General features: G+C 47.2%; 1 protein-coding gene across 1 annotated transcript in view; it reads left to right on the forward strand.

Annotated features, from left to right (window-relative positions):
• LOXL1 (lysyl oxidase like 1) overlaps positions 1-7,681 on the forward strand; it is a 37,772-nt gene extending 30,091 nt beyond the window's left edge. The window contains exons 6-7 of the mRNA XM_038746633.1: positions 176-291; positions 7,387-7,681. Coding sequence (XP_038602561.1) covers positions 176-291; positions 7,387-7,393 — 123 coding nt within the window. The 3' untranslated portion in view covers positions 7,394-7,681. The remainder of the gene's footprint in view (positions 1-175; positions 292-7,386) is intronic.
• Positions 7,682-13,990: the final 6,309 nt, after the last annotated feature.

Consider the following 13,990-nt stretch of genomic DNA (forward strand, 5'->3'; position numbering starts at 1 on the left):
CCTCTTCTCGAAGGATTTATCTAAACCTCTCTTGAGCCTTCTGCCACTTTCTGCCTGAACCACTTCCTGAGGAAATGTCATGCATCTACCATCCACTCAATGAGGAAGTGCTTCTTTCTGTTGGTTTTGACATGCTAATTTTGGACTTTCTTCTTTGTTTCCTCCCTTCCTGCAGGTTCAAGTGAACCCCAAGTACATCGTGCTGGAGTCGGACTTCACCAACAACGTGGTGAGATGCAACATCCACTATACAGGACGCTATGTTGCCGCAACAAACTGCAAAATCGCCCAGTAAGAGCCCCTCGATGCTTCCTGTCTTCCTGGACCCCTATCAATCAATCATATTTATTGAGCACTTACTGTGTGCAGAGCACTGTACTAAGTGCTAGGGAAGTACAAGTTGGCAACATATAGAGACGGGCCCTACCGAACAGTGGGCTCACAGTCTAGAAGGGGGAGACAGAGAACAAAAAACAAAACATATTAACAGAATAAAATACATAGAATAAATATGTACAGGTAAAACAAATCAATAGGGTAATAAATACGTACAAACATATATACAAATATACAGGTGCTGTGGGGACGGGAAGGATGTAAGACGGGGGTGATGGAGAGGGGGAGGAGGGGCAGAGGAAGGAGGGAGCTCAATCTGGGAAGGCCTCCTGGAGGAGGTGAGCTCTCAGTAGGGCCTTAAGGGAGGAAGAGAGCTAGCTTGGCGGATCTGGGGAGGGAGGGCATTCCAGGCCAAGGGGATGACATGGGCCGGGGGTTGATGGTGGGACAGGTGAGAACGAGGCACAGTGAGGAGATTAGCGGCAGAGGAGCGGAAGGTGTGGACTGGGCTGTAGAAGGAGAGAAAGGAGGGGAGGTAGGAGGGGGCGAGGTGATGGAGAGCCTTGAAGCCGAGGGTGAGGAGTTTCTGCCTGATGTGTAGGTTGATTGGTAGACACTGGAGTTTTTTTGAGGAGGGGAGCAACATGCCCAGAGCGTTTCTGGACAAAGACAATCCGGGCAGCGGCGTGAAGTATATATTGAAGTGGGGAGAGACAGGACGATGGGAGATCGGAGAGGAGGCTGATACAGTAGTCCAGACGGGATAGGATGAGAGCTTGAACGAGCAGGGTAGCGGTTTAGATGGAGAGGAAAGGGCGGATCTTGGCAATGTTGCGGAGGTGAGACTGGCAGGTTTTGGTGACTGCTTGGATGTGAGGGGCGAACGAGAGGGCGGAGTCGAGGATGACACCAGGTTTGCAGGCTTGTGAGACAGGATGGTAGTGCCGTCAACAGTGATGGGAAAGTCAGGGAGAGGGCAGGGTTTGGGAGGGAAGACAAGGAGTTCAGTCTTGGACATGTTGAGTTTTAGTTGGCAGGCAGACATCCAGATGGAGATGTCCTGAAGGCAGGAGGAGATGCAAGCCTGGAGGGAGGGAGAGAGAGCAGGGGCAGAGATGTGGATTTGGGTGTCATTAACATAGAGATGATAGTTGAAGCTGTGTGAGCGAATGAGGTCACCAAGGGAGTGAGTGTAGAGCGAGAACAGAAGGGGACCAAGAACTGAACCTTGAGGAACCCCCTACAGTAAGGGGAAGGGAGGGGGAGGAGGAGCCTGCAAAAGAGACTGAGAATGAATGACCGGAGAGATAAGAGGAGAACCAGGAGAGGACGCAGTCTGTGAAGCCAAGGTTGGATAGCATGTTGAGGAGAAGGGGGTGGTCCACAGTGTCGAAGGCAGCTGAGAGGTCAAGGAGGAATAGGATAGAGTATGAGCTATTGGATTTGGCAGGCAGGAGGTCATTGGTGACCTTTGAGAGGGCAGTTTCCGTGGAAGGAGACGGAAGCCAGATTGGAGGGGGTCAAGGGGAGAGTTGGTGTTGAGGAATTGGAGGCAGCACGTGCAGATGACTCGTTCAAGGAGTTTGGAAAGGAATGGTAGGAGGGAGATGGAGGGAGGGAGATAACTAGAAGATGAGGTGGGGTCAAGAGAGGGTTTTTTTAGGATGGGAGAGACATGGGCATGTTTGAAGACAGACAGGAAGGAACCAGTGGAGAGTGAGCAGTTGAAGATGGAAGTTAAGGAGGGGAGAAGGGATGGAGCGAGAGATTTCATGAGATTAGAGGGAATGGGGTCAGAAGCACAGGTGGCTGGAGTAGCACTTGAGAGGAGGGAGGAGATCTCCTCTGAAGATACTGCTGGGAAGGATGGGAGAGTAGCGGAGAGCGTTGAGAGCCGGGGGGTTGGAGAAGCGGGGGGAGCGACTTTGGGGAGGTCAGACCTGATGGATTTAATTTTATTAATGAAGTAGGAGGCCAGATCGTTGGGGGTGAGGGAAGGAGGAGGGGGAGGAACCGGGGGCCTGAGAAGGGAGTTTAATGTACGGAAGAACTGATGGGGATGATGGGCATGGGTGTCAATAAGGGAGGAGAAATAGTTTTGTCTGGCAGAGGAGAGGGCTGAGTTAAGGCAGGAAAGGATAAACTTGAAGGATAAACTGGTCATCAGTCCAGCAGCTCTTAGCTCAACAAAGTGAATGTAGGAGACTGAATTATTGGGTAATTTGCTTGTATGGACTTAGAGTGTGTGACTCCTCCCTACACAGCTGGGTTTGGTAGTGATTTATTGGCATTACTTATCAAATCAATCAATGTATTTATAGAGCACTTACTGTGTACTACACACTTGAACGACTATAATACAACAAAGTTGGCAGACATGTTCCCTGCCCATAGGGAGCTAACAGTCTAGAATAGGAGACACATGAATATAAATAGTAATAATAATTAATAACAATTGGTATTTGTTAAGCACTTACTATGTGCCAGGCACTGAACTAAGCCCTGGGGGAGATAAAAGCAAATCAGGTTGGACATAGTCCCTGTCCCACACAGGGCTCACAGTCTTAATCCCCATTTTACAGATGAGGTAACTGAGGCAGGGAGAAGTGAAGTGATTTGCCCCAGGTCACACAGCAGACAAGTAGTGGAGCTGGGCTTAGAACCCAGATACTTCTGATTTCCAGGGTCATGCTCTACCCACTAGGCCACATAATATATAATTCATAATAGATAATTTAAAGATACATACATGACTGCCTCAAAGCAAGGTGTCCCTTTGGCAGGGTCTCAACTTTCACTGTGAGTGCAGAGCAGGGAAATAAGGGCTCTTTAGTGGGGAGCAAAAGGCAGGGCATGGGGATGACAGACAGGCTACAGGCAGACTAATAAATCAGAAAGATGTGATCTGGGACTTTTTCATGACCATTTGGAAGCAGTCAGACCTCAGGTGAGAGCCAGGATGAGTGGAACTGGGAACCCACAAGGCTGTGGGAATGGAAATCATGACACAGACATCTGGAAACCCCATAGGGAGGGCTGGGGAGGGGGGGAAAGTAGGACAACCATCCCCATCCCATCACCACTGCTAATCTCCTGTACCCTTTCGCCCTGTCTCCACCAATCCTGACTGTTCCCCTCTTAACCATTTCCCATTAGCAACTGAGTTGAATTAAATAGAATGAAAAAGAAACAGCATGGTCTAGTGGAAAGAACTCAGACCTAGGAGTCAGAAGACCTGGGTTCTAATCCTGGCTTGGTTAATTGCTTGCTGTGTGACCCCGGGCAAATCACATAACTTCTCTGTGCTTCTGTTTCCTCAACTGAAAAATGGGGATTAAATCCTCCTCCCTCTGATTTAAACTGTGAGCCCCATGTGAGACAAGGACTCTGTCCAACCTGATTAACTTTTATTTAAACCAGCTTTTAGCTTAGTACTTGACACATACTAAGTGTAATAATAATGAAAGGTCTTCTACCTGCTGTGACACTGACAGCCTTTAAAACAAACCATACCACTGGATTACGTCAACTAAATGGATACCTTGTTATTATGGAAAGCAGAGGTTTCCTTTGACCTGAACTATTTCTAGGGTGCTAAGCAGATATCCTGGGATATAGGCCCAGGCCCCAAGGAAGCTCTTCCCAAAGTTATTCCTTTAGCTCACCAGCACTTGATAAAATTTACTACTACTTGATAAAATTTTCTAAAGCTCTCATTTATGGAAGCTGCAGCACCATCCTAGAGCAGGGTTTAACTACTGGTAGAATGTATTTGGTGGAATCAAAGAGTAGAAAGGCAGTTCAAGAGGTCCTGTCTCCTGGTAGATGCATCCCAACACACAAGGTTATCTAGCCTGTGCTTTTTTAATTTTTAAGGATAAAACTCCTATCGCATCCCCTTCAACTTCTGTGAAGACCAGTGAATACAAGCAGTGTATAGCCAAACCACTCAGAAGTGATTTAATACTACCCTCCCTAATCCAAATGAGTTCAGCCTGATCTGGTAGTGTTGAGACACTGTCATACTTGGTAATGAAATCACATTTTGGATGGCTAGGCCATAAATTACCCTGAGACATCTGGACTGTCACTGGGAATCCAGTTGAGCCAGTCATTCCCTTTTCTCAGGTTTCTGTTTTCTCTGCAATAGGTCAGGGAGCTCATTAGGCCTCCTCCCCAACTCCAGCCAGTAGAGATGGATCATTAAACCACCTCTGAAAAGTGTTTTGACCTCCAGAGGAGAAAGGACCACGAATCACTATTGGATTACACCCAGGACTGTAGCTTCTATTAGTGATGGGTATAGCTGATCCATAAAAATCATCCCTTTTGTCTAGGAAAAAATATCCCTGAATTTATGGTGTGGGTTGAGTCCCAAAGTTTGGCACTTCAGTGCTTATTCTGTGCCAAGCACTTTTCTGAGCACTGGGGTAGATACTAGTTAATCAGGAAGGACACAGTCCCCATCCTACATGGGGCTCACAGTCTCAATAAGAAGGAGTAGGGTTGAATCCCCATTTGACAGATGAGGAAACTGAGGTACAGAGAAGTGACTAGCCCAAGGTCACACAGCGGACACATGGCAGAGCTGGGATTAGAACCCAGGTCTTCTACCTCGCAGGTCCATGTTCCTTCCACTAATAATGATGGCATTTGTTAATCACTTACTATGTGCAAAGCACTGTTCTAAGTGCTGGGGAGGTTACAAGATGATCAGGTTGTCCCACGTGGGACAACCACGTGTCCCAGTCTTATTCCCCATTTTACAGATGAGGGAACTGAGGCCCAGAGAAGTTAAGTGGCTTGCCCAAAGTCACACAGCTGACAAGTGGTGGAACTGGGATTTGAACCCATGACCTCCAACTCTGAAGTCCGTGCTCTTTCCACTGGGCCACACTGCTTCTCTAGGTCACACTAACCCTAGAAGCAGAACCCAGAGTTCCAACTCACTGTTTGGTGGTGGCCAGACAGGGGGTTCATTAGTGAAGCAACATGTCCTAATGGATAGAGCATGGGCCTGGAAGCCAGAAGAACCTGGGTTCTAATTCTGGCTCTTCTGCTGTCTGCTGTGTGACCTTGGTCAAGCCACTTAACTTCTCTGTGTCTCAGTTAACTCATCTGTAAAATGGGGATTAAGACTGAATCCTATGCAGGAGACGGACTGTGTTCAACCTGATTAACTTGTATCTACCCCAGCACTTAGTACACTGCTTGGCACATATTAAGTGCTTAAATACTATTTTTAAAAAAACTCTCATTCTTCCACTTGGCTTTGCCAATCTCTTCACCTATGCTCTCTTGCTGAGACAGTGCCTTTTGTGGAGCACTCCACTCAAAATGTGCCTGAGTTTCAGAGCAGTATACAGTGCTCTGTTTTTCCACAACACTGTCACATAATCTCTTTGATCTTCACAATAAGAATTATGTCATTTATCATGGACTGAGCACTGGAGAAGATACAAGGTTATGAGAACCCTCATGGGGCTCCCAATGTCTCTTGCCCCATTATACAGGTAAGAAAACTGAGACCCAGAGAGATTGGAAAAGCAACGTGGCCTACTGGAAAGAGCAATGTTCTGGAAGTCAGAGGACCTGGGTTATAATCCCAGCTCTGCCAGTTGGATGTTTTGTGATCTTGAGTACATCACTTAATTTCTGTTTCAATTTCCTCCTATATGAAATGGGGATACAATACTCATTCTCCCTCTCCTCTACACTGTGAGCCCCATGAGAAACAGGAACTATGTCTGATCTGATTAACTTTTAGCTTCTCCAGTTCTTGGTACATAATAAGCACTTAAAATATAATAATAATAATTATAATAATAATACTTGCCATAGGTCCCAGTCCCATGCTCCTTCCATTAAGGCACACTACTCTCCCACAGGGCAGATGGGAGAAGATATTTTTTCACCCATTTACAAGTCAGGAAACTGAGGCACAGATAGACTAAATGACTTGCCTCAAGACCCTCAGTAAGTGTGTGACAGAGCCAGAGTTAAAACCCAGATTTCCTGACTCTCAGTCCCACAGCAGAGTTGGGGTGAAGACCCCAGGCACAGTCCACAACCCTACCTGCCTTCTTCCTGCTGTATGGGGCCACCTCTGCCCTGGGATAAATCACCAGCATTGGCAGGAATCAATTCAGACACTCATTTTGAGTCCTTTACATAAGTGCTTGGGCTTTCAATGAAGTAAGTCTATTAATACCCCTCTCCCTCGCTAACCACACAGAAAGGATGCCAGGACAAACAGGAATCCAGGAGTAAAGCTTTCCCAGAAAGGCCACGTGACTTTGGTTGATTTTGACCAAGTTTCTGAAAAAGAAAAGGAGGCCGAAAAAATGGCCTTAGAAAAAAAAATATTTCCAGACATTCCCAGTTTTGGTTAGGGAATGGAAAATAATCCAGAGAGCCAAAACTGGTGAAGATTAATCTTCATAGAGACAGAGAGTGTCAGGAAACTTGGGTTCTCCATTACAGGATCTTTGGCATCCTCCAATAAAAATTCTTTGAGAGTGGAGGTTTGGGCCAGACTGCCAAGGAGTGGTTGGTTAATAGTGGTAGCCTTGATGACACTTATGGGCTACCTGCCATGGCATCACTCAAGGGGAGGCGAAGCACGGCCAGGATCTGGAGGACTCTGGCTCCCTTTCAGCCTCTGGACTTAATGAAGAGGTGTCCTGGCCCCAGGGACCTCCATTAGGGCTGAGTACCGGCATCCCATCGTTAGGGGTTTTGGCAGAGGGCAGGAAGTCTCAGTACTCGCTGGCTGGGCAGCCTCATAGAATGGTCTGACTCCAAAGTAGGAATTGTCTCTGAGCTCTGAGTGGACACAGGGAGAAGGACAATTTTGACCCTTCCTTCTTTTACCCCAACTGCAAATTATCCTGATTCATCCTGTAATGTAGCAAAATCCCCAGGCTTCTGCCCATACTACCCTCCCATGATGTCCAGCAACCAGAAAAGGGGGGGGAAGGAAGCATTTTGTTGATGAGAAAGGGGATGACTACCCATTGACTCATTGAGGTTTTTGCTTTCCTTCCACAGATCTTGATGTTCTTGGGATCGGAAGGTCCCACACATGCCCAGGCTCCCTCTTGTGCCCCCACAGCCCCCGTTCTGTGCAGGGAGATGTACCTGAGACCTGGGCCCTACCAGACACTGCAGGTGGCAACAGGCCCTGACACCTACAGAGGAAAGAGAACCTGGCTTCATTTTACAAACCTGAAGGAAATGAGTGATTCTGGCTCATATTTTTATACTTAACTTTTCTTTAAACTTGTTTCTGTCCCCATTGCTGATTGGAGATTGCTGATCTTGTAGGTAGAATAAAACAAGATTTCTACTCTCTGTTGAGTCTCTGGGTGGTCTGAAGCCTACGCAAGCAGCAGTATAATTTCCATAGGCCCTAGGGCTCAGCAACAAGGTGGTCTTCAGGCAGAGGACAAGTGGGCCTGTGCTGGATCATCAGGCCCAGGGGGAGGGATGGTTAACCCTTTTACATCTCTGCAACTCAGCCCCCAGGGGTTTGAAACTACTACTTACCCAGACCAGCTCTGGACTCTTCCCGTGCCTTCCAGGCCCAACCTCCCTAGGGGTACCCACCAGGGCAGACACCAGTTCTAGCTGGAGGAGGAAGCCAAGTGAGAGGCCTAGCCCTGTGGTCCACCTCTTGAATGGATTAATAATCCAGAATGAGCTCAGGTCTTCACGGGCCATGACATACAGATGTCTACTCTTGCCAGCCAATAACTCTCTTGGGGTCAAACAGGAGACATCTTGGGCCCAGATGTGAGTTTCTGGCCAAAGATGAACAGAGGAAATAGGCCTCCCTGTTCCCTGGCACACATCTTGCCCACATCTGGAGGCATAGTAGATAGCTCCCCTCCCCACCTGACCACATCCTGGAAGAGCTCAGATGTGGGTGGCAGTGAGGTTTTCCATGAAATGATTGTCGGGTCCCCCCTGAGTTCTCACCCCAGGGGGCCTCAGTTCCAGGGGGCTTCTCGGCCCCTAGTGAGTGGCTCCAAACAGGACCTTATGTAACAGGCATCTGCCCAGCACACGCTGTTCCAGGATCTTTCCCTCCGTACACCTCCCGGCTCTGCCAAGATCCATGCAGCAGTCCTGGGGTGAGAGCAGTAATCCTTCCAACAAGATCCAGGCCCGGCACCATTCCCAATGCACCAAGAGCATGGGAAAACAGGTCATGGCAAGACTGGGAAGCACGATTGGAATGTAGCTGCCTGTCAGCACATTCCTCCCAGAATTAACTCCTTTGTGGGCTCTGGTCAGAGCCTCCTGCTTCTCCTTCAGCTGCTCTGAAGGGCCAGGTATGGCCAGGGATCTTGGGGTCATGCTACCAAATCAAAGAGCCCTGAGCTTCTCCTGAGAGGCAGCCAAGATGATAATAATAATGATAATAATGGTGTTTGTTAAGCACTAAGTGCCAAGCACTGTTCTAAACTCTGGGGTAGATCATCAATTGTATTTATTGAGCGCTTACTGTGTGCAGAGCACTGTACTAAGCTTGGGAAGTACAAGTTGGCAACACATAGAGACAGTCCCTACCCAACAGTGGGCTCACAGTCTAGAAGGGGGAGACAGAACAAAACATATTAACAAAATAAAATAGAATAAACATGTACAAATAAGATAAACAGAGTAATAAATACGTACGAACATGTATACATATATAAAGGTGCTGTGGGGAGGGGAAAGAGGGGGCTCAGTCTGGAAAGGGGGAGGAGGGGGAGAGAGGGGGAGCCCCACAAGGGAGGGGTTGTCCCACGTGGGGCTCACATCTTAATCCCCATTTTACAAATGAGGGAATTGAGGCACAGAGAAGTTAAGTGACTTGCCCAAAGTCACACAGCTGATAAGTGACGGAGCTGGGATTAGAACCCATGACCTCTGACTCAAGGCCGTGCTCTTTCCCCTAGGCCATGTCACTTCTCTTGCCATTGCAGACAAGCAGGCCACCCCTGCAGCTCAATCCATTAGCCATAGCTTGACCTCCCAGCTTCTTTCACTCCTGAGCTTTCTCAGAATCCCCAAGTCCTGGGAAAAATGATGAAGGGAGGAGAATAGATGGAAAGAAATGATAACTAAAGAGGGTAAAGTGAAAAACGGTAAAGTGGAAAACTGCAGAGCGCTTCTAGATTCACTCCACTGGATTCTCCTCTTCCCATCCTGGAAAAGAGGAGAAAAAAATCAACCCCTGACTTCCTTGTTACAGACTCTCCCTGACAGCCTAGTTCCCCATGGCCAGTGGCAGTCAAACCCTGAGCCTGTTCCTCCAGGAGCACATAAAACAGCTGTTCCTGGGATCTGACCCTTGGTTCCCCCTCACTGAGCCCCAACCTTGAGAGCCATGGATTGACCACTTGGGGTTCTCGTAATGGGATACTCTTAGACCTTGCATGGCCAAGTGGGGTGATGAACATGCATTTCAATCACTCACTCAATCAGTGGCACTTATTGAGGGCCTACTGCAAAGTGGTACTAATGAATTTTTATGGACGAATAGAATAATGACAAGAATCAATTAAAAAGGAAGGGGTGGGGCATCAATTGTGCTTGGAGAGAAGAGTGATTAAACAGGGAAGGCTTCTTAGAGGTGGGGCCTTGAGTTAGAACTTGAGAGGGAAGGGAGGTGTTATGGAGAAATGGAGAGGGAGGTATTTTCCTTCACACAAGACAGTTTGAACCCAGGCTCTAAGACAGGAGAGTGGGAGAGGCTCCAAGAGGGCAAGTTGGCCAGCTGAGTAGAAGCAGTAGGTAGTAATGGTTGTAGTATTTATTAAGCACTTACTGAGTGCAGGACACTGTATTAAATGCTGGGAGAGAATACACAGATGGGTGGGACAGACTAGGTGATGAAGGCAGCAGAATAATTTCCACCCGCACCCAAACACCAGCTCCATGGGGTGGCACATCTGCCTTTGGGTGCATTACCCTGACGTAACCCAGGACCACTGGCTCAGTAAGGGAAGAGAGGCTTTCTCTCCTCTCCTAGTAAATGGAAGCTGGGCATTTAGTAGGGATTTAAGCGGCCACCCCACTCCATGGTGGTGGGGAGAAACAGGAAAGCTGATTTCAGGCCTTGGCTCTACTGGCTGGACCCTTCTTGTCTCCTTCCTAAATAAAGATACAGCCTGGGACCTGAACTGGGGCACTCAACCCTAAGCCTAGTGTTGGGGTGAGTGGGAGATCCCAGTCTCTGGAGGAGGCTAGCTGGAACTATGAGAGAACAAGCAGTCTGCATCTGCAGGAAACAAACAGGTCAACAAACTGTTTGGGTTGGAGCTGAAGCAGGAGGAGCAGAGAGGGAGGTCATGCCCTAGATGGCTGAGGAAGACAAACAAAACCAAATCCCAGAACAACATGGTAGTAAACATCCATCAATCCCTGTCTATCACTCCACAACCCTTGCAAGGCTCAGCTGTCAGCTAACACCATTTCCTAAGCCTGGTCCCAGAAAATTCATCACTGGATCCCCCTCCCCTGCCCAGTCGGGGGTCTCAGCCAGCTTCCCTCACCAGGATAGAGGATCCTGTTCTGAATATTCTGCAACTAGGACAGTAGCTGCTTTGAATTTCAGGAATCCCTCTGCTGCAAAAATTCAAGTGGGCTGGAATAGATCTTGCCTACTGTACTTACATTGACCACAGCCATGTTCCCAATACCCCCCACTACACACACACCACCACCTTCACATTCCCAGACTCTTCATCAATCAGTAGTATTTACTGAGTGGAGCAGGGAATAAAGCATGGACCTGGGAGTCAGAAAGACCTGGATTCTAATCCCAGATCCGCCACATGTCTGCTATGTGACCTTAGGCAAGTCACTGAACTTCTCTGGGCCTCAGTTACTTCAGCTATAAAATGTGGATTAAGAGTGTGAGCCCCATCTGGGGCAGGGACTATGTCCAACCTGATTAACTCAAATCTACCGTAGTCTTTAGAACAGTGCTTGGCACACAGTAGACACTTAGCAAGTACCATAATAATAATTGTTATTAGTATTACCATTAGTAGTAGTATGGTACTTGCTAAGTACTTTGTGCCAAATACTATCATTATTATCATCAATTACTTGGGAGAATACAATATAGCTAGAAGGCCCAATCCCTGCCCTCAAGGAGCTTTCATCTTCCTTGATTCGGACCCCACCAGCAAGAGCCTGCAGCAAGGCACTGCTATGAAGCCTTGGAACTCCCTCACCCGACCCAGAAAATTTGTAAAGACAAAATAAAAATAGAGGGCCAGAGCATGAGTGATTCTCAGGCTTGGATTTCACTAGAACCACTGTCTGATTTCTTTCCACTGCAAAATACCTTTAAGGCTCTGAGCCCATGGGACAGTAGATGGTTAGTTCAACTAGGTTAGAGCTGTTGGGATTCAGGATTTTGGCTTGAGGGAGTGAAGTCTGGTGGGCAGTGTGCTTTCCTAGGCATCAGGAGATGTGGGACTCTCTCACAGCTCTACCACTGACTCTGTGTTACCTTAAGCAAGTCATTTCCCCCACTGGGTCTCAGGATTCCCATCTGAAGAATGGGGCAGAATGAGGGCAGGAAAAAACTGACTGCAAAATAGAGCAAGGGACCAGCTGGGGCCTGGCACCCCTCCAAGTAAAGCAGGAAGAACACCCACTCAGGGGTCAGGAACAGGCATGATGCATCTCTCTAAACAACGGGCTATTCCCAAACTGACCAAGTGGGAATGACAGCCTTTACCAATGACTGAGGACAAGAGTCCACTCTAAGGCTGAAAGTTGTGCATTTCCACACTGCCCAGACCCCTTGAGTGGCAGCTTGAAGCTTAGAAGGGGGAATGAGCAGGAGAATTTCCCAGGAGTTCATACCTTCAGCCAGTTCTGCCCAAGAGATTAAATCAATCCATCAATGGTATTTATTAAGTGCTTACTGTGCAGAGCACTGTACTAAGTGCAATACCAAGTTAGTACATTTAGAACAGTGTTTGGCAAATAGTATGCACTTAAATATCATTGTTATTATTATTATTATTATTAAGCGCTTAGGAGAGTAGGATACAACAGCATTAGTAGACACATTCCCTGCCTACATCAAGCTTACAGTCTAGAGGGGAGCCTACAAAGAAGTAACTAAAAAAGAAGTGGCTTGTGGGTTAATAAAAAGCAAAAGTCACCCCATCACAGCTTGTGTGTTTTGATATGTGAGGAGATATGGCAGAATGTGCAAGGATATGTACGGCTATGTACGGTGAGTGGGCGACAAAGATACCCAAAGAGTTGCTGAATGAAGGGCTGAAGCAGAAAGCCAGGAGGAAAGAAGAAACATTTTAAGGATGCAGTTCATTCATTCAGTCATATTAACACTTACTGTGTGCAGAGCACATTGCTAAGCACTTGGGAAAGTACACTACAGCAATAAACAGTGACAATCCCTGTTCACAAGGAGCTCCCAGTATACAGTTCCCAATTTTGTTTCATTCATTCACTCAATCGTATTTGAGTGCTTACTGTGTGCAGAGCACTGTACTAAGCGCTTGGGAAGTACAAGTTGGCAACATATAGAGATGGCCCCTACCCAACAGTGGGCTTGTCTAGAAGGGGGAGACAGAGAACAAAACAAAACATATTAACAAAATGAAATATATAGAATAAATATGTACAAATAGAGTAATAAATACATACAAACATATATACATATATACTGGTGCTGTGGAGAGGGGAAGAAGGCAGGGGGGATGGGGAGGGGGAGGAGGGGAAGAGAAAGGAGGGGGCTCAGTCTGGGAAGGCCTCCTGGAGGAGGTGAGCTCTCAGTAGGGCCCTTCATGTTATTTTATGGTATTTATTAAGCACTTACTATGTGCCAGGCACTAGTACTAGGCTAGTCAAGTTGAACATGGTCTAAGTCTCACATAGGGCTCATAGTCTTAAACTCCAGTTGAATGCAGTCAAGAAAGGAGTGACTACTTTAGAGCAGAAGCTTCAGAAAGATCATGAGATAAGGAGGCAAGAGCTAGGGTGGTATGAAGTACTACAAAACAATAAACATGACAATATTACAAGAGACAGTCTGTGTCAAAACTGTGGGTCCCACATTGACCTTTTCAGTCACACAAACACCTCCCACACACACAAATTTCAAGTAGCATCTTTTTCAAGGATAAAGAGCAACTACACAGGAAGGCATCAGCCTAAGACATTTGAGTAAAGATGAACATCATTTAAAAAGTTGCTAAATTTACACTATTTCAGCTTTACAAATACATGACTCCCAACTTTATAACTCTAGCCTCCACTATTGCACAGGCAATGGGGAGGGTGGTGGAGGCAACATGCGAGGTGTCAGGTGGTTAAAAGTTTGGAAACAGCCTGAGCTAGATAGGGCAGGCTGATCTGCTATAAACCCAGCCCACATGCTTCCCTCCACTAATGCCAACTTACTGTACCTCAGTCTTGTCTGTCTCACTGATGACCTCTTGCTCACATTCTCCCCCTGGCCTAGAATTCCCTCCCCTGTCACACCCAATAGACCACCACTCTCCCCATCTTCAGAGCCCTACTGACTTAGTGGAAAGAGCCTGGGCTTGGCAGTCAGAGGTCATGGGTTCTAATCCCAGCACCGCCACTTATCAGTTGTGTGACTTTGGCTAGATCA

This window comes from Tachyglossus aculeatus, chromosome 5, assembly GCF_015852505.1.
Source record: "Tachyglossus aculeatus isolate mTacAcu1 chromosome 5, mTacAcu1.pri, whole genome shotgun sequence".
NCBI classification, from domain to species: domain Eukaryota; kingdom Metazoa; phylum Chordata; class Mammalia; order Monotremata; family Tachyglossidae; genus Tachyglossus; species Tachyglossus aculeatus.